Source organism: Hyalella azteca, unplaced genomic scaffold (assembly GCF_000764305.2).
Source record: "Hyalella azteca isolate HAZT.00-mixed unplaced genomic scaffold, Hazt_2.0.2 contig7119, whole genome shotgun sequence".
Lineage (NCBI taxonomy): Eukaryota > Metazoa > Arthropoda > Malacostraca > Amphipoda > Hyalellidae > Hyalella > Hyalella azteca.
Window position 1 is genome coordinate 319 of NW_025937251.1, and position 26,688 is coordinate 27,006.

Sequence of the window (26,688 nt, forward strand, 5' to 3'; positions counted from 1 at the left end):
CAGCATCTATCTGCAATCCGAATTGTATAGGCGAGAATTGTAATAAAATCAACTTGATGAATAGATTAGAGACAGAACTTTGACCTATATATCTAGGAATTACCTGGCTGAAATAAAAGTGGGATAATAATCATGAACATAGTCGTAATGCACCCAGAAATAAACTCGCTTTATAAAATTCTCGACCTTTGATTAAGTTAACCTTTCCTCCGATAATGAATCATTATTTATTTTTAATCTATGTATTTTTAAGAATATTCTCTATCTCATATGAATATATTGCTGAAGATGACATTATTAATTTGGATTATTCGCCCAAAGAGTTGTCAAAGTCGTTGTTGAGCTATCTGGCATCTACAAATAACTAGCATGTGAGCTTCAGGGTGCGACTATCGACTGTAAGCCGGTGAACGTCTTTCCGTGACCCGTCAGTGCAGTTGGTTCACCAAAGGAGCAAGCATGGCGCAGCGGGACACAGAATTTTTCGAACATGAGAAGGAATCTTTTATGACCTTCTTGTACAACAAGGAGGCAGGAACTGTGATGGGTCGTACTGGAATGTCATGGTGTAAGTATTTAGCAGGTTTAGTGGGGGTGATACGGTGTTGGATTTTTTTTATCTAATAAGTAGGTACGCAGGTCGTTTGACTCGTTTCTCAGTAAACGACGTTGGACATTCGTCGTCCAGGAAGATCTTGATCTATCAAATATTTCTGGCCGTATCTGCACTTGTTTATTTTAACACTCTTTAAGACTTAAAATTCGTAAATTATCAGTATAAAAAAGTTATTTTCATACTAGCTAGAAGTGTTAGACTGCAAATAATCATTTTAGTTGTATCGACCTACGTCAATATGACAATCCTGAAGGTCATAGGAACGGGTAACCCCGGTTCGCGCTTATCCTGTCAGTGCGGTCACCCTCTAGCAGCGGTGATTCCGGTAAATAATATTAAATATATAATAATATAAACAACGCGTGTGAAAACCTAGAAATGCTAGTTCGTATGGTCAAGGATTGTTGTAGGCTTTTCAATGCAATGTGGTTGCAGGTTGTGATACTGATATGGATCGCATAGGCTACCTACATAATACATTCATCAATTCATCATACATGTGTGCCTCAGTGCCTGTTGCTACCTTCCTAGCTACGTGATATATTTTACACCTCTTGGCCTTATTTAAAGTCATTTCTTCTCTCAAACCAAGTGCTGTGAATAGAATTAGTGTAAAAATTCAAATAATTCATAATTTATGTATTTTCATGTTCCTATCATGTCCTATGAAAGGTGTATATTTTATGTAGTTATATTCTAATTTGTAGTCTGGGTTCAAAATTTGGATGAACTTTATCCTGTTAATTCAGGCCCAGGGCTCAGGCAATAATTTGGAACTTAAATATTGAACAAAATTATGAAAATTATTTAAAATGATGAAGAATAGTAATGAAAAGTTTTATTATTGCACTCATTCATCTGCATAAATTATGCATGCATAAATGAAAAGAAAACCATCTTAAGTTGTTAATAGTATGTGGATCACAGTGGATGTGTTTTTCTCTCAAATATTTGTATGAAATGTAAATATTAGATGAAAGAATGTAGACAATTTGTAAATTACTTGCTACATAAAATATGGTTTCACAAGCACATTATTGAGAAATTCACTTGACATTCCAGTCTCAATGTGCAAGGTTGCACAATTGTTATCTGTTGGGCTAGAAATCTTGCATTAGAATTGATGTGTTGCAATACTGTTAATGCATGGTAATGTTGCATTACTGCGTAGTTATTATATGGTAATACTGCATAGTTATTGCATAGAAATGTTGCATAGTTACTGTTTCTGTTGAACATCTTCTCTTGGATGAGCTTACTAACCATACTGACTGCAATGTTTCTAATATATTCTGGTACTTTAACTAACAAGTCTGCAACTATGTTTTCCTGTCAGATCAGAATATTTGCCTGTCAGATTGATTAGTTCAACAGTTTAGTAAATTTTTTGTTACTTAAATTCCATTGGTCTAAATGTTTTTAAGCATGTATATGATGAAAGGAAAATAATGACTCCATTAACTTTTAAAATATGTTTTTTAATACTACATGTACCAAAATTCATATCTAGGAATATGTAAAACAAGCTGTGATTTAAAATGAATGATTTGTACAGATAATTGAATATCAAAGTTTAAAGAAGTTATTTTATTGGATTCTCTATGTTCCTGGGAATGTGCACAAAGCATTACAAACATTTATATGTCTCTATAATTGATGTTTTTTCACAGCAATTCATTTCCAGTCCATGAATGTGGTAGTAGTTTGTGAACTTTATTCTGGGAAAAGAACTTTAGCCCCAAAAATCAATTTTATCACTGATAATTTATGTGTCACTTATAATATACACGAACAATTCATCTTTATTTTCATCTAGTTTAGGAATTATTGCTAAAGTTCATAATCGTAGGTAATTTGTGATGTCATGTTGGCAAACATGGTTAAGAAACATGATTCTATGCAAATTTTCAGCAATATTGTTGCCTAACTGAGGTCAATTGTTCAAAAATTATATTATGTTAATGAAATAATCCACAAAAAGTTCAAGTTGTAATTGTGTCTAATGTTCATCATTGTGATTTATCTCAGTGTACGTTATCCTGTTATCTTATCTGCAAATGCCTTTCTTAGTCTCTGTGCTGATGCTTGCCAGATTTAAGGAAGTAAATATGTTACAAAGAATTTATATCTGTGTATTTTTCTTCAATTTTGGAACACACTGGAGAATTACTAAAGTACAATGCTATTCATATGTTGATAAGCACTTTTATTTTGGTAGTAATATTCAGTGATATTTGAAAGTTGAGTGATCTGCAACTTTGAGTCCAAATCTTATTATTAGCTCAGATTTACTTGGGTTAGATGATCTCCCAATTCATGATATTATTTATGCATATTTCCTACACATTTGCTGAGTTAGAACAAATTTAGGTGCTAAATTGAATGACTACAATATGACATCATTCACTATGATACCAGCAAAATGATTTGTAGTTTGTAGGAAAGAATCAAAGCAGACAGATTGGTGTGGCTAACTCAACCCATGATTTGCCTACCGATTATTGACCAATTTTGTAAATCACTCATCATGATGGGATATACGTATGTCTATTCACCAGCATTTAAAAAATCATGAATCTTGAGGCTTCATAAGTTGCATGACTGAAGCAATCATTACTGTTTCCTGAAGGAATGAGTATATATTCATACAATTCAAATTCATTTGCTATTTAGAATTATAATGCTTTTTTCTAATTTTTGGCTTGTTTATATTTAAGTAAATTTGGCTATGATTGTCGCAAAAGCTGTTGGGTGTGAACACGCTTGGCTTCTGTGTATATTCTTCCTGGCAAAGTGGTTTTTCCATATGGCTCATTGGAGCTGCCCAAAAATTTCATGCCCTCGTGCACCAGAAATAAGAGTACAAGCTATTGAACCTAAACCTGGTGCATATACTCTGTTACTATATGGTAAAGGTCTTCAAAAGCCTATGTTTTGATTTTGTTCACTTGACCCAATACGCGACACTTTAAGTGATGTTCGTCCTGATGCTATGGCGAGGTCCTGAACGCTTACCCCGTACTTGGTGTGTCGTGGTGTTTGCGACAACGCTTGGTGTGCCGGGCTGTGGGCCACGATAATTAGTGTGCCGGACTGTGGGCCACGACACTTGATGTGCCGGACTGTGACGCACGACACTTGATGTGCCAGGCTGTGGGCCAACGAGCGCAGCTATGCACACGTCAAGGACTCGCTGTCGCAACTTGCAGCGACGGCGCGAGAAAGTTTTCATGTATCCCGCCTGTCGGGTGACGCCGGGAGACAACATGTGCATACAAACGCATGAGAAACGTCGCTCTTCGGAGACTGTAACCGACGTCAATGCTATTCGTACCTAGCTGAAGTCCTGTCGCTCCAAAGGGCAGGAGGACGGTAACCGGCCCCAATGCCATACGTACCTAAAATTATTATACAAAAGTTATCATTAGAAAACCATGTAGAATAATTACCGATTTATCAGGCCGTAATAAAATTGCAAAATTGAGTGTATTTATTTTTTGATGATTGAACATCAATTGTGAAAACACTCAATTTCAATTTGTGAATTGACTTCTTTTTGCCGTTAACTCTTTCGATCGTGTACTCCTTAAGAATCTCTAGATGAATTTGTTGTGAGAGAAAACTTCCCAGTAATAAGAACATTTTTTTGCCCTTACTGCATATAAATTGTGAATCACAGAAATAACTATTGTATGCCACATTTTTTGTAAATTTGTTAATATCTAAATGCAGCCGCTGCGCTTTCACGTCTAAAACCGCTAACTCGTCCAGTCGATCTGTAATTGTTCTTGGTTAATTGAATTAAAGGCGATGGGTCAAATTAATATATCACACATTTCAAAATTAGGATGAGAGGATTTTCGACATCGCTGCCAAGGTTTCAGTTGACATGAGCCCAACTCGGTAGAGGTTTCGCAATCGGCTTGCACTCGGACGCGGCAAGAATATAACATTATTGCCCAATTGGTAGTGAATCTAAGCCTTTCTGCTCTTCCGATCGATCTTTCTGCTTCCCAATCCTTACAATCGTCGCTCCTTGCTGCTCTTTCAATCGATCTTTCTGATTCCATATCTTCAATCACGATAGAGCGTTAAATCAGCCTATGTGAGAAAGTGCTATAAATTCGTCAATTCATTCCTTATCATTTGTCAAGAATGGTACTTCTATAAGTTAGGGGATAAAATACTAGAAATAGTAACGAAACTGAGACCGACTGGAAAAGGGTGCTAATGTTTTCAGAGATTAAGTGAAGATTATATTTGTTCTCTGGAATCAATTGTCCCTAAACTTGCATTTGTCACGTTCCAGTTGAATGCTGAAGAGTTAAAATCCTCGATCCTCTGTAGTCAGAAATGTATTGTAAACTACATTCATGAGCTGGTATTTATAGCTAGGCAAAAGTACTAAGGTTTTATCAAATATCCAAGAGTACGGTAATTCTTGGTACAAATTTTCTTATTTTCTATTAGCCAAGTATAGTTATAGTATTAATTTGTCAAATTGAAGAAAAAACTACAATAAGAACATTGTTTATGTGAATTACTCTCTAGTTTCCATCAAAATTTCATGATCAGTGTTCTTTCCGCTACAGCGAATGTCTTTTCGTGGGTGCCTTACCAAAGCAGCAGTAACAAATTTATTAATACGAATTATTCTCTGGCTTTTTATTAAATTCGATTGCACGAAAACGAATATTTTTTAGTTGTTGGGATATTTACTTGAAGCTCTGCAACATGCACGACTGGAGCAATAATCCTCGTATCTTGCACCAACGTATTTTAAATTCTATTCACGTATATGCTGGTGCCTCTCTGCATACTTTAGCCGGCGATATGACCATATAGTTGCATCATAGTTCAGACATACATCAACGAAATCATAGTTGCATCATAGTTCAGACATACATCAACGAAATCATAGTTGCATCATAGTTCAGACATACATCAACGAAATCATAGTTGCATCATAGTTCAGACATACATCAACGAAATCATAGTTGCATCATAGTTCAGACATACATCAACGAAATCATAGTTGCATCATAGTTCAGACATACNAGTTCATGAAATCCTTTTACGGGAAGTTAATGTATCACATTGAATGCATTCGCAACTTACACCATTCTGTCAAAGATTGCTTCCTAAATTTTCAGGTTTAAATCGAGGTTTAAAATATTTATGTTGTTGAACACATTTTTAAAACGTCTGGTAATATTGTATACAATTCATGTAGTTGCAGCTTGTGTTCCCATATCTGTATTAAGAAGACTTTATATTTAAAAATTTATAAATACTTTTTTTTTATCTTGATCTCTATTTAGCGGGAACTTTCAACTTGATAATAAACAATTTTGTTACAGTATTCCGACTGGATTCAGCTCATCAATGAGTTTGATTCCAAGGAATTATTAGAAAAAATAACTTCATCGTATTTAGCTGCTAGTAGATAATCAACTTGGGCGTCTATAGTTTTTTGCGTTGCTCGTAATATTTTTTCTTTATTTTATCACTTTAAGCCAGCGCTCGCCAGCCCTGGCATTCTGTGTTGCCTGACTTTCTCTGCCACTGACGGGGTCCCCGCTGCATTGTTCTCATATTCCTGCCCTCGTCACTTTGTTTCATTCCTGTAATGATCGGAAATGAGTTATGTATTTCATTCCTGTAACGATCGGAAATGAGTTATGTATTTCATCCCTGTAATGATCGGAAATGAGTCGTATATTCCAAGTGTTTCTCACATTAACCGTATACAAAAAGATTCATATTGTCACCGCACTTGCGTATATCTGAATTTTGCGCTTGGTAGGAGTGCATATATCTAATGCATTTACGTTCTATCTCGTGGTTATTGTGAGCGTTGGTAACGTACAGCGTTAATTATGTTATGTGACTGAAATCAACGACATTTCGCCCAGTAACATAATCGTCACGTCTATATTTCAAATAAAATCTGTATTTTCAATGTAACAGAGGTCGTTATAGCTCGTATCAACATGAAAACATTTCTGTAATTCAGACAGATATTCAGTGCGAGTGAAATAAATGTGAGAGAAGCGCATATTATTGAACATGTAATTGTATGGAGAAGAGCGGACGCGCCTGATTGTACCAGATGCAGCTGGTATGATCAAGGTGGTCCCTGGCCTCATACCAACCTCATTGGGCCAGAGGAGGTGTTGGCGATCACGCTCTTCACACCCAACTTTGTGAAGGCTGATGATATCGATGGTATAGTGAAGGCTGATGATATCAATGGCATAGTGAAGGCTGATGATAACGATGGCATAGTGAAGGCTGATGATATCGATGGCATAGTGAAGGCTGATGATAACGATGGCATAGTGAAGGCTGATGATAACGATGGCATAGTGAAGGCTGATGATAACGATGGCATAGTGAAGGCTGATGATAACGATGGCATAGTGAAGCATAGTGAAGGCTGATGATAACGATGACATGGTGAAGGCTGATGATATCGATGGCATAGTGAAGGCTGATGATATCGATGGCATAGTGAAGGCTGATGATATCGATGACATGCTGAAGGCAAGGTGATGGCTCATGCAAAGGATGACATAGATATAACCGGGTGAAGGCTCATGATGCATGGTGAAGGCTCATGATAAATGTCATAATGAAAGCTCATGATAATGATGGTCATAGATTTAGAATGGTAAAAGCTCATACTAATAAAGGCACAGTTAACTTCAATTTTGTAACTATAATATACGTGTTTGGGAGCAACTGTTGCTCGTTTTGTTGGGTGCGATGTCATTTTTGCAAAGGAATTGATGGAAGAACACAAAAATTTGCGCGTGCATTCTCATTGAATTCGGATTTACTTACTATAGGATTCGAGTGCTAATTTTTGTCGCAATGCCCAAAAACAGCAAATTATTATAAAGCATTTTGATCACTTGTGATGCTCATTAGTTTTGATTTTCATCTATTTGATTTTGTAGCAATATTCATGAAATATATTAAACCCACGGAGCTGTTTTATGCACGCTCGACTCTCAATTATCGGTTGTGTAATATCAGAAGCACAGCGGCCCCGTAGCCTTTTAACTGCCAAACTTTCACCTCGCATCTCGAGACCCAGACTTCAGCGATAGGTCTTCTCTCTATTAATATGGTCCTCAAATTTTAAGGAGTCTATAAACATTATCAAGAATTATATCACTGTGCGCCTGAATTTTGTGATGCTGCTTGCTTACTTTGAGCTTTGATTAAAAGTTTTAATTATGACAATGTTTTACGAAAAAAACTTTATTATACGTTGGAATTGGAACGGATTTTGCGTCTCTGAAACGTCATTACTGTCACTATATCATTAGCATTATAAAAGTCTATACGTGAGTTTCATCTTATGTTTATGTCGTGTGTCTTTTGGCAGGTACATAAATAAAGCACTTAGAAACAAACTATGATAATGTTCTTACAATAAGTTTTCATTGGTTTCGTGCAATTGACTCGGCTCGATATGCTGCGCCAAGCAGCTGTGCTGACTGATGATTATTCGTCTGAGCCCATGCCGTTGATTATGCGCACGTGCATCCTCAGCATGCCGTGCTGTCGCTTATGTCTGCACACATGCTGTATATTAGGCGCACGTGTATGATCAGCATACCCTGCTGCTGAGGATGCGTCGCGCATAATCAGCATGCTGTGCTGTTTAGGATGCGTCGCGCATAATCAGCATGCTGTGCTGTTGAGGATGCGTCGCGCATAATCAGCATGCTGTGCTGTTGAGGATGCGTCGCGCATAATCAGCATGCTGTGCTGTTGAAGATGCGTGGCGCATAATCAGCATGCCGTGCTGTTGAGGATGCGTCGCGCATAATCAGCATGCTGTGCTGTTTAGGATGCGTCGCGCATAATCAGCATGCTGTGCTGTTGAGGATGCGTCGCGCATAATCAGCATGCTATACTGTTGAAGATGCGTGGCGCATAATCAGCATACACTGCTGTTGAGGATGCGTCGCGCATAATCAGCATGCCGTGCTGGTTCAGAAGTGAGCGCACATAACGCGGTGCTGCCGTTTATGCATGTTGGTCACTACACAAGATTTGCGCCATGGCAGCGCATATCTGCCGCCAGTGCAATGCTAGCCTTGTCTATCATGCTGACTAAATCATACGAATGTTCATGAGGCCTAACCATTTCGTATCAGGATTAATTTGTACATGATTTACTAATTTCTTACGACACTTAAACATGAGTTTATTATTCAAAGTTTTGACTAGGAATCGATTAGCTAGAAAATTCATTTTGAAAATGCTAAAGAACGCAATACAAGTTTCTGTCATATCTTATTCCGTAGTAGAATGAATACACTGCCGAAGATTACACAATCTCTGTTATCATTTCTCATGCTTCATTTGATATGGGTTACAAGTTCTGTAAGTAGTACATTTCATTGATATTTTTCTAATTTTGATACGGAAAGCATCCACTGAAAGCTTGAGTATGACTGCACATAGTCAAAAAGCATTTGATCTTACTTACAAGTTTGACCGCATTTGGTGTCTCGAAGCCTTCTTGTTGAAATGCTGTAGAGCAATACGTGCGTGTGCATGAATTAGGCATGAGAATTATGAATGAATTCTCGTGCGCATTAATTCTGATGGCTATTTTACTGAACGTCTGACGTCTTGGCCTTGCTTATTCGCCCTGGATATCAAATTGCGGCGAAGATCGACTGACATCAATCGGTCTTTTAGGCGCTGCATTGAATGAAGTCTTTTATCCAGGCTGGCGTTTTGAAATTGCCGTACGAGCTTTACATGAAAATGCGCCCTACTTTTTCGGAGATAAAATTACTTGACTTTGATTACTCGTATATTGTCTGATTTTTTATTTTGAATTAGTTGCAGTTGCATGGAGTGGGAAAAACTTGATTACTTCATTAACGCTGCCTTATGGCCGGCGTAGGTATATAAATCCAGTCATTGCAGGTATTGATCATCCTTATTACTTGTTGTTTTAAGCCCCGCTTGCTCTGATCATTTAATCTTTTGTGTCTGATTCCTTGTTCTAATTCTTCATTATCTTGTTATAATTCCTCGTATTTATAACCCATTTAAAGTAATACCTCGCATTCGTATCCCAGTTGAAGGCACGTCATAGTCACGTGCACCAACACGCTCTCATCATGTCTTGGGTTATACCAGTCAAATATTTCACATGATCACTCATCACTTATTTGAGTTGGCGCGTAAGTCCTTATCTTATCATATGACATTAATATTTCTCTTGCTAAGTTCACATTGATGGTAATTATTTCTCGAGGCCGGGCTCTTTTCTGTTTTGTTTGGTTGAAACAATTACAGTTGCTTAGGTTCTAGGTACCTTACCGTAATTAGTTAGGCTCAAGATAATTACAAGCTGGTGGTATAAATAATCTGCGACAGTCACAATGACTTAAAAACCGTTTGAGCAACCAGTAAATACATTACACACGATCTGTGGTCATTTTAGTTGAGCTCTAGATAATAGCATGATGTTTAGTTTGAGATAATTACATGAAGTTAATCTTGAATATTATTAGAATAAGTTAGTCATCGGAAAATTGCAAGAATAAACAATTTCTCAGTGCTGCACAGTAATTTATCACAGATTACACCTAAGATCTAGACGAGGACTTGTCGACTCAGACCAACGGAGTTAGGGTGCAGAGCCCCCGACAAATGAGTTTATTTGTGCTTCTGATAAGCCTTGTGTGTCCTTATCGCATCGTTATCTCATCGCCGTTCATGCTTCTGTGCGCTGCATCGTCTTTTTTGTGATGGTACTGAATCCAGGTTACTAGAGATTCCTTCTTGAAATTTGTTTTGCCGAAGATTATCGTTGCAATTAAATCCTTAACGTGGTAGCTACTTAGTAAACTAGACCGTGATCGATTATATGTAGGAAGCATTTCATTTCCACCTAAGAAATTATATAAATGTTTATCAATATTATTCTGTGAAGCGATTATTGTGGCGTCTGGGTTAACCCTACTTCTAGAGCATGTTGAACATTGAGAGAGCTGTGAATAAGTTTGATTAATGTCAATGTGACCCGTACATTTCATCCGGTCAGCAGCACTTCATTTTGCAATTCTACGTTCTTTTTGCAAAAATCTCCACCATTGTAAAACTTTCGTCACAAGTCGTTCCCTAACATGACTTGTGTTTTATTCGTGCTTTCATTCGAGGTTTTATTTGCGCTTGTTTCGAGGTTTAATTCGTGCTTTCATTCGAGGTTTAATCCCTGGTTTCATTCGAGGTTTTATTTGTACTTTTTACTCAAAGCTTTATTCGTGGTTTTATTCGTCCTTGATAGCGATCGATGGAGCGCTGCCTCGGATTCTTGCCAGCCACGGCAGCGACCTGCTGTCTTCACCACGTCCCAGATTGCACTCAGAAAAATTTAGACTTAGAACAACGATGCATTTCTTGCTCATGTGTAGGCCATCCTGGCCTTGCTTTGACTGGAAAAAGAACGTGTCAGTGCTAGATGCTTGAAGTGCATCACTATTTTGACAATATGACCCATTTATTTTTCTGAGTGTGTGCTCAGAGCTTTATGTGTGCCGATGAACGAAGTGCCTACAAAAGTATCAAAAAGTAATATTTTATTATCTAATATTTGCCCAACATTCGAACATCTCATTGTCGTTCTGTGAAGACGAACGCAAATTGTCATGATCGCCCCCTTCGAACTTTGACAACGGACATCCATTTCTCGTCTGTGATTGGTGGGTTTAGCTTGAAAAGCCGTTCGTGATGGGCTGACTGAGTTACTACCTCTTCACTATTTTGGAAGCACGGTCCCTGTTAAGCATGCTCTCGTTCAAGGTGTTGTGAAATGGCGACATCTTAGGTCGGTGTCATTTGCAGGTCATGTCGAATACATCGGTCGTGCTTTGCTGACTAGGTACACATTTTTTGATTCAATTGTCCACTTTCTGAACTATTTCCCCCTTGCGAGTTATGTTCTTAGCCTCGTTTTGTCGTTTCAGTCTTTATCATCCCTAAGACGTGGTCTTTGTCATCACAAAGATGTAGTCTTTGTCATCACTAAGACGTAGTCTTTGTAATCACCAAGATGCAGTCTTTGTCATCACTAAGACTTGATCTTAGTCATCCCTAAGATGTAGTCTTTGTCGTCCCTAAGACGTAGTCTTTGTCATCACTTAGACTTGGTCTTTGTCATCACTTAGACTTGGTCTTTGTCATCACTTAGACGTGGTCTTTGTCATCGCTTAGACGTGGTCTTTGTCATCACTTAGAATTGGTCTTTGTCATCACTTAGACGTGGTCTTTGTCATCCCTAAGACGTAGTCTTTGTCATCCCTAAGACGTAGTCTTTGTCATCCCTAAGACGTAGTCTTTGTCATCCCTAAGATGTAGTCTTTGTAATCCCTAAGATGTAGTCTTTGTCATCCCTAAGATGTAGTCTTTGTCATCACTTAGACGTGGTCTTTGTCATCACTAAGACGTAGTCTTTGGCATCACTAAGACGTAGTTTTTGTCATCGCTAAGGCGTAGTCTTTGTCTTCGCTAAAATGTACGTAGTCTTTGTCTTCACCGAAACGTAGTCTTTGGCTTCACCAAGACGTAGTCTTTGTCTTCACCAAGACTTAATCTTTGTCTTCACTAAGACGTAATCTTTGTCATCACTAAGATTCAGTCTGTCATCACTAAGACGTAGTCTTTGTCATCCCTAAGACGTAATCTTTGTCATCCCTAAAACGTAGTCTTTGTCATCACCAAGACGTAGTCTCTCTCTGAAAACTAATTCTTATAGAAATACACATTCTCGAGTAAACGATTATTTAAGTTATGCACTTTCAATGCGTGTTCACATGAATATTTGAAATGAATCGTAGATAGAAAATTTGAAAAATCTGGCAGCATTTATGAAGTTCAGTAACTTTATTCATTAAACTATGAAATTAATTTAATAAGTAGTCTAATAAACACTTTCATGTTTTATTGAAAGATGTTCATAGCCGTTTGACTCCTTAGAATCGTTCATGCATCATTTCTTACTTGTCACTAAAACTAACGATTAATCTTAATTAAAAAAAATGTACTCCTGGAAATAGTTTTGCACCGCTACATCTATAGCCAGAGCACAGTAGGTAGTAAGGCCTGTGGGTAAGGAAGCCTAACCGACATGGAATCCGTTTTTGAACCCACGAACTGGTAAACTGGTATATACCGCCTGAGTACTGCCTCATTCTACACCATTTTCTTGAACTATAGTTACTCTATGAGAAGTATATATATACGCAGCTAAAGATTATGAAGAAAAATGTTATTTTGAGGTAAACTTGTTTAATATATTACTACATATATAGGTTTCGTTGAAGACCAGAGAGTATTTCTTATTGACAATTTTCTTATTATTAGCATTGTTTTTTGTTGCATTGAGATTTAATTTCTTTTGATAGTATTTTTGAATACTATGCGTCTCTATACATAATTTAAATCACTTTTCCTGTTAAGTTTGTGTACTTGCTTTCATTAAAATACGATTTTTCAAGTGTACGAATATTTATTTCCCCCCCACTGTATACATATAGTACACTCGTTATATATAATAAAAATATTCTGCAGCATTACTATAATAAATAATGGCTGCTAATATATATACTCTTATTGGAGTAACTTGTTCGTATGTCTGGACTCTGGTGTTAAATTTTTTGAATAATCCGGACAATTTGTTGATAGAAGATATCCGAACACAGTAAAATTTTCAAAATCCTTCAGTTAACATCACCATAATCGCCTAATTTCATCAGAAACGTTGGTCAGTTGAGTAGTACGACTGTCGTGAACGACCGTATTTCCAGCGGCCGTATCGCAGCCGTAGCCGCGCGTCCTCTTTCACAGTCGCTCGGCCTTCATAGCCGTATTCCCCGCGCTTTTATTGATGTCGCACGGCCGGTCTGACCGTAGAATTTATTACGACCGTACTTCTGAATAGTGGCGTAGTCTTCATCATCGATGATGTTGCTCCAAGCTCATTGCCGTACTTCGGCTGTTGGTGATCGTGACCCAACAGCCACTGATTATGACTCTGACCGTTCCCTGCTGGTGACCGTACCGATGATAATTCATGCGCAGTGCTCGATCTTGAAGGTCCTGATTACCGCCCTAATTATCTTTGATCAATATGTAGGTATAATAACTAATATAGGTAGTATAATTAATAGTAAATATTACTGATACAGTATTAAATATTAATTGTCATTTACTAATACACCCTCATTATCATGAAGTTCCAAGTACAATATACTAAAATAACATATCGGTATGTCAATACTAATTGTTCTGTACGTTGTTTTCAGTGAAAATTGGCACCTTCTACGTGATCTTCTACTCGTTCCTGGCGGGCTTCTTCGCGGTCATGATGACTGTCTTCTACCAGACGCTCGACGTGAACTTCCAACCCACCTACACACCAGGGGACGGCAGCAGCATTCTCGCTCACCCTGGTAGGTCTGCAACCTAACCCCGTCATTACAATTATAATCCAAATGCATCTTCAACCATGTCCCTTCATTATGAATCGTGAACTCCAATCCAGATCTGTTCATTATGATACTCTAACATCATCTGCTTTCATTCTTTGTATTTCATTATGACGTCCAAATTCCAGCTTGCCCATGACCTCTATCCATTCATCAAAATCATCTCCAATTCTCTGCCTTCACTCCCAGCCTTTCATGATCCAATATTCTGAAAATTCGGGTCCGTATAGCCATTTTCTCAGAATTTATTGTCTTAACCTAATCCATCTTTATTTTGCTATAACCTGATCCATTTTCGTTTTGCCTTCAACCCAACCAATGTTATAATTGATGGAATTATTTATTACGTAATCCTTCTATTTTCCTTACTATTATCACGTAAACATATGACGCGTTATTATTGATGAAAAGTTTTTAGCGCATTTTCTCATTTATGAAAAAAATGCACTATTGTGCTCGCCATGTCCGTCCGTCCGTCCATCTGTCCGTCTATCTGTTCGCCTGTCTGTCCGTCCGTGCTTCACGTTTTCGTCGACGAGAAAATGCGCTCTCTGTCACTCACTGCAGTGAGTACTGAGTTATATTTTTGTTAACAGCGCTCGGGTTCCGCCCTCTGCCCCGGAGCGACAACGTTGAGTCGACCCTCATCTGGTACAAGAGCAGCGACCCTGAGGACGTCAAGCATTGGATTGAATCCCTCAACGAGTTCATCAAACGTTCGTTATTCTCAGGATATAATTTTAAATTGTAATTTTGTCAAATAATACCTACATAAGCGGTCATCAAAGCTGTTCCTATTTAAAGGCCTGGTTATGAGTTATCTGCAGAGAACATATTTTAATAATACTCATAATTGCTCATTATTTATGAGCTGTTTTCTTAAAATTTCTCCCTGAGTCCATAAATTGTTCATTCTCATGAAATTATTTGGCCTTGACCTTTTTCTACACAAAGATGGCTGTCATCAATGCGGTTCCCTACACAAGGCCTGGTAACCAGTTATATATATCATCAATGCGGTTCCCTACACAAGGCCTGGTAACCAGTTATATATATATATATATACATCTCATCAGTAGGGTACAAGCTTTAATACATCTGATATTTTATGGTATTAAAATTACTCTCGAAATTTATATACAATTCCACTATTAGTAAGATTTTTGGTGTGTGTCAAATTTATATAATTTTGATACTATTTACCTGTGGTTACGATTATACTTCAGTTAGGTCAATGTCACTTACGTCGTCACAGCATTTATGTCCACATCGGTCAATATTAACAATATATTTCGAAACAAAAATTAAACTTCTTAGTTTCTAGCAATATCAAAGCAGCATAGTTGTAATTATGTTGTAATCGACCCCTGCTTATTGTAGTTCTGACCTGTATTATACGGTTTCTGTTGAACGGCTACTCAATTGCAGTATCATCTGCTGAGTGGCAGCTCCTGTGTCATTTACAATAAGAATTAATGAATGATATTCTCAACAGCATACGAGGGCACCCAGGACGTGTCAGGCCAGCACCTGGTCGAGTGCAGTGAGGAGAACCTGCCCGAGAAGGACCAGGTCTGCAAGTTCCAGGACACTTGGCTTACGGGCAACTGCCACAAGGCCGAGAGCTGGGGATACAAGCTCGACTCTCCCTGCGTTATCATCAAGCTCAACAAGGTTAATCGTTGTACTAATTCATACGAACATCTGTTGACTCGCAAATATATAGGTACTATCTTTGTTGATATGAGAATATGCTACATGACTGAGAGCTTTGGTATGCTACCTTTACTGCTGCGTGAATACGTATAGCTCGGCAATTTTTGCTTTGGAAGTTCTAAAAGCCTTGTCTAGTTGACGCGAGTGCAGTGAATAATAGATCTTTTTAGTGAAAAATTGCTGATGTGCGTAAATTAGTAAGAAAAACAATTGTATACCGTTGTACAAATCGGTGGGTCTCTACAATATTGATAGGATATCCAGCATCAGTAAGTATTTTAAATAAGAAATTTCTACCATTTCGGTTGTTCGGCTGACAGCATGAAGTGAACACATTGCTTGGTATTGATGCTTGTAGCTAGGAAATTTCTATCATTTAGAACGTACGGTTGACAGCGTGAAGTGAAGACATATCTTGGTGTTGATGCTTGTAACTAGGAAATTTCTATAATTTCAGATTTTCTGTTGACAGCATGAAGTGAACATATTGCTTGGTGTTGATGCTTGTAGCTAGGAAATTTCTATCATTTCAGATGTTCTGTTGACAGCATGAAATGAAGACATTGCTTGGTGTTGGTGCTCAATAGTCATATCATTGCAGATGTTCGGCTGGGAGCCTGACGTGTACACCTCGCTGGATGAGCTCCCCGATGATATGCCTCAGGACCTCAAGGATCACATCGCCGCTGAGCAGGCAGCTAAGGGTGGCAAAATCCCCAAGGTAAGTTGTGTTTCAATGCTTCCAAAACATTTTAAATTTCTTACCTAGTTCAACATGCCTCTGTAAAATTCATTCCATAGATGTTATAATTATTATTATATGTCTATAAATTACGACTGTATCCCTTTCATTACTCACGGTAACGAAACTGTTTGGGTATTATAAGAACATGTGAATTGCATTCTTCCTATTGTGTTAACATTAAAATTGGTCTCAGTGATTTAATATTTCATTTCAAGCTCAGAAATACTCGATGACTGATTATTTTTGTTGTAAATATTTTCCCTATATATTCATTTGTAGTATAACGTAATTATGAATGTAATGTCTTCCCCTACTCAGTTAATTAGTCGTTCATTATTAAGCTTGGCAAGAATATGGTATTTCAATTTCCGACAGCAGCCCCACGAACAGTTCAAGGATGAGTTCATGGTGGCAAAATGTTTATTATAAACTCAAAGTAAAATTAGTTCGTAATCAAATTGATCGTAAATCTCAGAGTTGCTCATTAAGAAGCTCACTGATTTTTTCATTCAGTTTCACTGTATTTTTCATATTCTTTCAAAGGTTCTTTTCTCGATGACTTATTAGAAAACGGCACTACTAGAACATTCGGGTCGGGTTTTGATAAAACTTGATAGAAATTAAAGATTAAAAATTTCTAACTCTTCTAACTTCTAAGAAGATATATTCATGATTGTTCAATGGAATTTGAGACGCCAGAGACTTGCACACAAAGATAATAGTTTCTCTGGCTTGAGTTCTGGAAATTATTCTATCTAAATGGTTCGTTAGTAGGTAGCAAAGTGCAACAAGCCCGGCGAATTTAGTGTGATAAAAGAGAAAAATTAACCTATTGGTTTTTGAAACAAAGAAGTGACTACGGTACTTTTAGGAGTGATAGCAAGTCAAAAAGATGTAAATGTAACGCTAATCTGTTGTCCAGATGATCTGGATGTCCTGTGAGGGCGAGAACCCTGCCGACCAGGAGTACGTTGGACCCATCAGGTACTCTCCTTGGCGCGGGTTCCCCTCTTACTACTTCCCCTATCGCAACACCCCCGGCTACCTCTCCCCCATCGTTGCCTTGGAGTTTACCCGCCTACAGCCTTACGTCCTCATCAACGTCGAGTGCAAGGCCTGGGCTAAGAACATTGTCCATGACTCCAAAAACAGGCTCGGTCTTGTTCACTTCGAGATCCTCAAAGACTAAACTTGCTGTTGTCCTGTAGCTGCAATCGATCCAAGCGCCGGCATCTTACGAAGGCTTATCTAACATCGAAAGCTTGATATCCACCTTGGCTTTTGTATAATAAATGTAATGGGAATAATAATGGACCTTCAAGCGGGCCTCCAAAACTAAACTCTTGTCCTGTAGCCGGGTCCGATTCAAGTGCCGACATTTAACTCATGCTAATTTAACATCGGAAGCTTGAGATCCAGCTTGCCTCATGAATAAGAAATGTAGTGAAATAATAAACTTTCAAGCGAAATTGCTGATGCCTGGCCTGTGAGATGCCTGGGCGGAAATTACTTTTTGGATCATTGCATTCTTGTTGCCAGGGACTTGGACTCCATTTTTGTGAAGTTAACTGCACTCGAGTAGCTTCTTAAGACATGTCACAGCAGAGAGAATATATTGTTGTGCTACGACGGTAATGTATTGCAGGCTAAGGTCTGAATGAAATGAATGATGTTCTTGGCAAACAAGAGCTGGTCTGGTTGAAGCTTACATTGAATGACCTGTCGCTTATTTCCATTAGATTCAATTTGTTTTGTTGATAATGGTAACACAGGTCATTCGATAAGGTGCTATCAAGAATGTAAATTCTTTCAAGCAATTCAACTAAACCATGCTCTGATTTACTACGATGTTAGCGAGCGAGGATTAACTACCTATACTGAATTTATTTTAATTCCATGAGAATAAGATGTGAGCGTCATCAGTTGCACCTTGCAGCGTTGTAAGGCAACGCATCATTTTGACGACTCTTTCATTCTTTTAACACCTCTTTTTTTGCTCCCCATTTAATGACGGCCCGCTGGTTTAGTAACCATTTTAATTGTTCATCATTCCCGTCGTGTTGTAAATTTCTCCAGCGCATAGAAAGACAATGAAATGGTCATGGCAGGGTGGGAGTAATTTATCGTTCCACATTTCTTACGTAAAATTTTTTAATGAATGACAGTTCGGGATTGATGAATCGTGTGCTGGAAATTATATTGGTCTCGTTTTTTTTAATTATTTTTCGAATGATTTGAAGTTGACGCAAGAGAATGGAAGAGCCGGCACTGCTTGGCGCATCTGTAGTACGTTCTAAGCAAGCCTTAGTAATAGATAATTGTTATAGACTCAACTGATGTCGATGTAATATTATTTTTTTGGCAATGAAGTGGTTTGAATAATGCAATGTTTACAACATAGAAAATCTACCCTATATGAAGCTTCTATGGAGAAATTTTATTTTCTGATTAAGTGTACAAATAAGATCCAATTGTAAGTTGCTTATAAGAGACCTTATCGAAGTATCAATTTAGACGAAGCATTTCAGCTTTGTTTCCGGTCTATTCTATATTTTCTTAAAAGGGATGTCGTCTTGGTTTTGAGTTGAAAAATTTTGTTGTCCTCTGTACTACATTCATTGTAAATTCTTCATTTTGACGGAACTTAATGTTATTGACTCGTGTTATTTTGGTTGTCTTGGAACGGTTGAGCTTTCTGTTACCTAGAGTACTCGCCTGCTAGTTAGGCCCAACATTTTGAGTAGCTACCATGTCTGTTTACAGCGAGCATAATTTGCTGCAAGTCCTCCACTTTCTGGGAGACTCGCTTCATTTTATGAAGATTCAACCCGTTTAGGTGTTAGCATGTCGTGTTTCGGTCCGTGGACTAAGATGCATAAAGCATCCTTTTTGTTTAACGTTTAATTACCTATCTAAGAACATTTGGGTGTTTTCATTGATATGATATGATATGATTCTGGCCGTATTTCTCCTCTATTCAGCATTCGGTAATGATTATTCTTCCTTTTTCAGCGCGTTCATTCAACTCCTCTTCCAAACTTGGATTGAAAGAGTGCCTGAAATTTTCATGAGAAAAGTGCTCGGTAATTCTACTCACTTATTTGCTAACCTCTCGTCTTCTACTCGTCTTCGGAACTCTGGATGGTTTTTACTGATGGTTCCTCGATTTGAGCATCTGGTTTTTAGTATAGAACATTTATTACATAAGTACGGTATTCTCTATTTTAGATCGGACTTGCACTAAGAGCATCTAATGTAATTGAACTAAGTACATCAAAGCACTAAATAAAAGGAGCTCTGAACACTTTCATATAAGAAATTTAGTATTTAGAAATGTTTGAGAGGTACGACAGCTTTGCTTGATTCAACTGGCTCATTAGATGCCTCTTCTTAACCCATAGAATTGTTCTTGCTGCCCTGTATCAATCAGAAAGACCAGAGTGTTGTTTTGAATGGAGTGTTAGTGACATGTCAATCGCGTGTGAAGTTGTAGCATCTTCAGGCCTAGATGCTAGATGCTCGGCTTGTACAGTTTATGTCTGATCTCTTGCTGAGCCTCAGTAGAACGCTTGTTGCGGGCGGTTGGATGTAAAATATAAGACGCTACTCTTGAAATTATCACTTCATTGATGTGTTTCTCATCACTTCGATCTTTCTGTAACAGTCTTCATATTCCATGCAACCTCATTCCTTGCAAGCTTGAGGCATTCCCGAAATACTGGTTCCGAGAGGCCATTTCTCGAATATTTTCCATGAAGTGCTGCTGAAACTTCTTCACATTCGTACGGTAGAGTTTCTGAACTCAGCGCAAGTGTGGCCTATTGCACAGTCTTCTTTACCTCGACCTTCATTCCTGGGCTCATTCCAGCTCGATGTGTGTATTTATTTGAATTCATTTATTTAACTAATGATCTAAAATGAATTTAGTAGCTGATAATTCCCTAAAACCATTCTTCACTAAGTGATGACTAAATAGCGAGTTAATCTCTTCAAACGTGAATTTTTGGTTTTAATGTACAGGAGTTAATATTTCGCTTTAATGACTCATTTTTAACCTGCAATGTTTCATTCCCATGTGTAGTAGTTTCTTTGTTACTGTTTACCACATGTCTTGATGAATGCTTCCTCTGAATATTGCTTCTGTTGAAAGGATTCTTCAAATTCCACCTGAAGATGGCCGGCCAGACGAAGACAATTATTAACGTGTCGCTGGTCACGAATTTCCTTATGCTAAAGTTGAGTTGCCGAGCGGCCGTGACGCCAGGGGGCCGAGTTTCACTTCCAAAACAGTAACATAAAATTCAAAAAATATTTATCTTTAAGTTTAGGATTAAGGTAATTCTACTCGGGTTGTAATGTTCTCTTACTCCTCGTCGATCACAGCCCTGGGAGGTTACTAAAACCGCCGATTTGGCTCGACAGGATTATTGGAACGTTCATTCGAGTAACTTCGGGAGCACGAAAATAACAGGTGTTACCGTTCCTGGCGAGTACTCACCTTTTCTATTCGTGTGTCCGATAAAAGAGGAATGCGTCTGGCTAGTCTTGAACCTCAAGAACTCTTTTTCGCGTATTTAGGAGAGACTTCTCTCTCCATCGACTGAATTCGCAGTCGTGAACCTTAAGAGATTTCTTGCGTACTTTGCAGAGATTTCTTTCTCAACTGAATTCGCATCGGGAAACTGTCCTCGAGGTACAAATTAAAATTTTCAGCAGTGCTGGAAAGATCGCCGACTTAGCCTCATGCGTCCCGACAATTTCTCTGCATTCAGGAGTTGCGTGTCGCTTTTAATTGCGATGAAAGGAGTTTAGTATAACTGGCGAACTACTTTTTTACCCACGATGGGAGCTCTCGATCTTGCTGCTCGACAGCTCCTGTCGGTTTTGGGCGGTCGACATTATGTTTTATCTACGACAGCTTCGAATTTTCGCTCCTATACTGGATCCAAATATGTACTCATTCCTTGATTACCTTGATTTTTGACATGCTTTCAAAAGACTGTGCTGAAGCTTGTGAAAAGCCCACCTCAAAACCGTGCCAGTTCATTAGGCTTCGGGTTGTGGTACTCTCGGCATGCCTCATTAATGCTTGAAATGTCGACTCTCAGAGACGTGGTTCTCGCTGTCGTGACCGAGAAAGCGAGCTGCTGTTTCCGTACCTAAATTCCAGTGACTTTGTTGCGTTTTCTCCTGATAGCAGAGAACGAATTTGATGATGATGAATGATGATGATGATTAAAGTTGCCTTGACTCTGACGTACAGCCACTGCTTGTACAAGTGTTGTAAGTAATTCATATTTGTTCAAGTTGAGTCTTATGACTTGGAGAGAGATTCCAGAATTTTGTGTATCTCTCCGAGGGCATTGAATGCCATCGACGTATATGGTTAACTAAACTTATTGATGCATTGTTGCGAAAATTCCAGGTTATAAATTGTTTAATAGAGGTATTCCATTAAATGAAAGTTGATCACCTACATGGAACGTTGTCTCCTTTTTAGTTCGAATTCAATAGTTTGTGGAAATTTCGTTCAATATTTTGTTTAAAAAAGTATGAAAGATGAAGGATTACACTACACTTGCATGAGCAGTTGCGTGACTGCAGGCCAAGTGCCGTCCGCCGCTCCTTCCAGGGAAGGTCTGGCGATGAGTCCCTTAAGGGGACGACCTAACGGGGATCTCCTCGAAGACTCACTCTCAGTCACGTAATTTACGTGCACAGTTCTCTACTTCAGTGTTGCTCCCTTCGCGTACAAATCGTTGTGTCTCCAAAAGAAAATACATTTACCGCCTTTAGTGACATGAAAATGCGGATGTCTACATTATTTCGTTAGCTCACGGTGCGTTAGCTGCATGAAGTTGGTGCGATCATGTTCACCAGCTCTTTTATTATTTCTCAAGTACGACCACGCGACTCGTGCGAGTGCCTGTTATAATGATTTCACTGCCGTTAAAATATTGCGATTGCCCTATCAGTGGAGGTTCTTTCAAGTTTCTGTACTATTTTCCTTCGCTGACATAATACTTTTCGTGCGTGAAGACCTCTCGCGGCTGTTGTTTGCTCTTGTGTTCATTTCAAGAATACAATGAGCTTATGATTTGTTCTCAAGCTCACTCGTTTCTGTTCTAAGTGTGAAATCTGTTGCTCATATTTGCTACTTAAAAATCCGAGTCGTCCAACTCCTGGAATCTACTGAGCATTGCTCCATCTTGGAGTAGGAAAGTCGGCTTCAGAGATGAAAACCCGCGCGTGATGCGACGACAGAAACTTGGCAGAAACGAGGACTTTACAAGAGCAGACAACAGTCTCGTTGAGGTAAAAAATTAATTAATACGCAACAAGATGTAAAGCGAGTGCTAGTCAGAGGTCCTACATAGGAGACGCAGGTTCCTTGCGAGCGGTCACTCTAGATTCGACTGGAATAACTCTTTTTGAGGGTCAATCATGAAAGCCTTGCAGTGTGATTGGCCATGGCTCTTTGAATTGAGACCTCGTGTGGAAACTTTAACCGAAGCAAGATTCAATTGAAAATAAATTAGAAGGAAGCATCCATCAGGGTTCAGGTGGACTATAGTTTTTATGCGTGCATGTTCATTTTCCAGTTTGTACCCATCCGTGTTGAAGAACAAATGTGTTGTTACAATAATATATAGCGACTGACACGTGGAACTACTACTCGTGTCGCATGATCATTTTGGCTTTCCAAGCTTGCAAGTGTATTGAAGACTGTGTAATTGTGCAATTTATTTCGAAGAAATCTGTCTCTCACTTGTTTTTTATTTTCCTAGTTTATATTTTATTACTGATTTGTTTTGTTAAGATAGAGTATTTTAAGAATCTAAACGTTCATTTTGTTTATTCAGTTTGTTGAAATTATGATGCTCTCTAGTAAGACTCAAACTCATTCGTACATTACTATTCACCATGTTCAGTGTTCACTTTATCTGTTCAAAAATGAGCACCGTTGGTTCAGTCTTTCGCACACTTCTTCCTGTAAACATTCCTAACAGTTCTTGCGTACTTCAGCGAATATATTACCCTAACGGCTGCTTCGTAAATACAAATGCAATTCTTTTAGTCATGCGAAGAGTTCAACGTTAACCATGCAGGCTAGTCTAATAGACAAAGTGGCTAAACAGACTTTTTTTCCTGAAGTTCATTTTTGAGTCCTATAGTACAAGTAGACCAGCAAAGTACGATGGATACCAGCATTATCAAACATAAGATACTGTTCAATTTTTGAGCAGATAAGGAAATTAAAAATGAACAGATTATAAAGAATCTCTGCTTTGCCGCTATGACTGACTAGATGATGAACCACGAGAAACGATGTTATCGGGATCACCTAATCCTAGGTTCTGCGTTGTGCTGCATCAGTTAGGTTTACAAGTTTTATTAGCAGATGCATGTAATTTAAAAAAAAAAACGTGTGTTCTTTGGTCTGATTGTGAAGTAAATTTTGAATCCATCTTTAACGTTGCCTAAGCTCACACAAATGAAGTGCAGTGGATGAATCTGAGAAATCATGGTCGTTATAAAATGTGTAACATGATGTCTACGGGCGTGATCACAAGAGGTGTAAGTCGTCTTCATAAGCTGATTTTTCTGTCCTAACAGGAATAACAGTTCTTACCAAATACAGTTCATGATAGACTCATTTGAACATTGTAAGGTGTTAATCGTTTCTACAATGTTTGATCGACTGTAATCTAAACATCGAACTGTTGTCTGTTCCGAAAATGTACGATAGACTCGTTTGAACGTGGAGAAGGGTTAACATGTAACATCAACTAAGGATATACTGCCATTTGAACATTATAAAATGCCGCTTCGTTCGACCTATGCTCTAGATAGCCATTTGGACACTAGAGTGTCACCAGTGTTTACAATGATTGTAAAGTCTGTGTTCGATTTCGAGTTGAATGTTGGAATGATGAAATTATGTCCGAGTCTAATGTAATGATCAAATGTCAACATCTCCCTAGAATCCTTTCGAGATGCTGCCACTTAGGAAGTTGGGACCCATATACAGTTGTCAAGAAACCGGAATAATTTTAAGCTTCTGGAACAATTTGTATGTAGAGAGGTCCAGTTAAGGTTGCTTTTCATAATGCTATTGTTATCTGTATTACAATAATAATTCAATAGTTTTGGGGCTGAAGATTCTATCTTTGAAGCCGGGGCATGACGGCTACTTTTTGCCGCAGTAATCAGCTCTTGACGGAACATTGTGCCGGACGTTCGAAACTATTCCTGACGGCGTACGGTATGACGCACACATTAAATGACGGCATTCAATTGATGCCAAAAATCTGTGGCGTTGAAGCTGGAATTGTGAAAAGTAAAAATATTTGCGCATCATAATGCAGACATCCGATCAAGATGAAGACGTACTGGACTTGCGGGGTAAAAAGAAAGATTCTGCAAGACTTCAAGTCGAGACAAGCGATAGCCCGGCAGGGAGAGGAGATGCGACTCTGTCAAAACGCAGTTTTGACGACGTTGATGATTATGGATATTATTAAAATCAGTTGTTAACTTTGTATAATGAACAACTAGGACCATAAATAATGTACGACTTGTACTGCGGACATTTTTCGACTTTCCAAGCTGCGAGGAGAGGAATACTTCGGCATAGCGACGACGTTCACTGCTCCGTGATACCCAGACCATGGCGCACTTCTACAACTTCTCTATTTTATCAAGCCATAAAAAGTGAAAAATCTTATAACAGTAACTTGAAAATAAAAAAAAAATACATAGAATTATAGCGCTGGTTTTGTGTTGCACGCTTCGTATAAGCTGTAACATTCTCGTATGTTCTAAGTTGTTCATGTACTCTTTTCGAGCCGTAGCCTTATCCAAGTTAGTGCTTATACTGGGGTTGGCATTAACTTAACTGGGTTAGGTTATCTGATGTAAATGTTTTTTCTCTATTTGGTATTTGAATAGCTGGCTTATGTTAATTCTTATTTGTTGTCTGCATTAGGGATGATTTATTAAGCGCGTGTAGAATAATTTTTTTTTACAATGCCGAAGTTATTCACCCAATAACTCTTTCTTAACTATTTCTTTACATTAGGCTGCTTGATATTCTTGCGTTTTGCATCAGTACACTCAGAAAAAGTAATGGGTCACACTGTGCAAATAGTGACACGCTTCCTTCTCGAAGCACTGATTCGCTCTTTTGCCGGGCCAAGCTGAGTCCGGACGGCCCACAGTAGTGAAAAAAGGTCATAGCTATTTGAAAATAGCCCACTAATTTCTTCGAGTGATAGATAAAAATAGATCGTAAATAATGAATTGAGATTTCGGAAATTTAGAGTTTCTTTGTTTTATTATAATGTATCTACTGCTAGGACCATCCAGTGTACTCGGCTAGGATATTATTTATGCTCATTGGTAACTCAATTTAAAATCAGTTGACAAATGATCAGCATGAGCTCGCAGAACACTCGAATAATATTTTATTGAACTGAGGCTCACAAGTCCAAATTGTATCCTTGCTCCTTTGACTCGTTTCACAATTTTTAAATTAAGTACAGTTTATAGCCAAAAAATAATTTTTATTTCTTCACCCCAAAAATTTTGGAAAGAAAGAAATGGGTTGAGCTCAAATATTGTAAGACATGACGCATCTCAGTCGCGTGATCAACAAGATGCAAGATTCGAGCTAGGGGACCATTGGAGGACATCACTTTAGTGGTAACCAGTTTTGGCATTCTTGACTTAAATGGTAGCCAGCTTTGGCGCTGCCATTATTTTAATGATCACCAATTTGGTGGTCCATTCATTCACTGGAAGTCAGTTTTTTGGCGGCCGTGTGTTTGCAAGTTTTGCTTATGACGTCTATACAAGCTGCTGAATCGAACAGAATTGAGTCTTCAGGGGCCTTATCAACAAAACTCGCCTAGTATCCACTACGGCCTCAGCTAGTACACGTAGCTTGTTAGCCGTCTGCGACCGAATGACGGAGTGACAGGATCTTAACTATTCTTGTTAAAAAGGTCCCAAGTTCTACATGTATAATCGCCAAAAAAACTCAATGGATGAACAGTTCAGCTCTAGCTAAGCTGAAAACAAAG

General features: G+C 38.4%; 1 protein-coding gene across 1 annotated transcript; it reads left to right on the forward strand.

Annotated features, from left to right (window-relative positions):
- Window positions 1-418: 418 nt before the first annotated feature.
- LOC108673461 (sodium/potassium-transporting ATPase subunit beta) lies at window positions 419-23,371 on the forward strand. The gene is made up of 6 exons (XM_018161300.2): window positions 419-568; window positions 13,960-14,106; window positions 14,739-14,858; window positions 15,638-15,816; window positions 16,460-16,579; window positions 17,526-23,371. The coding sequence occupies exons 1-6, from the start codon at window positions 460-462 to the stop codon at window positions 17,790-17,792; spliced, it is 942 nt and encodes a 313-aa protein (XP_018016789.1). The 5' UTR covers window positions 419-459; the 3' UTR covers window positions 17,793-23,371.
- Window positions 23,372-26,688: the final 3,317 nt, after the last annotated feature.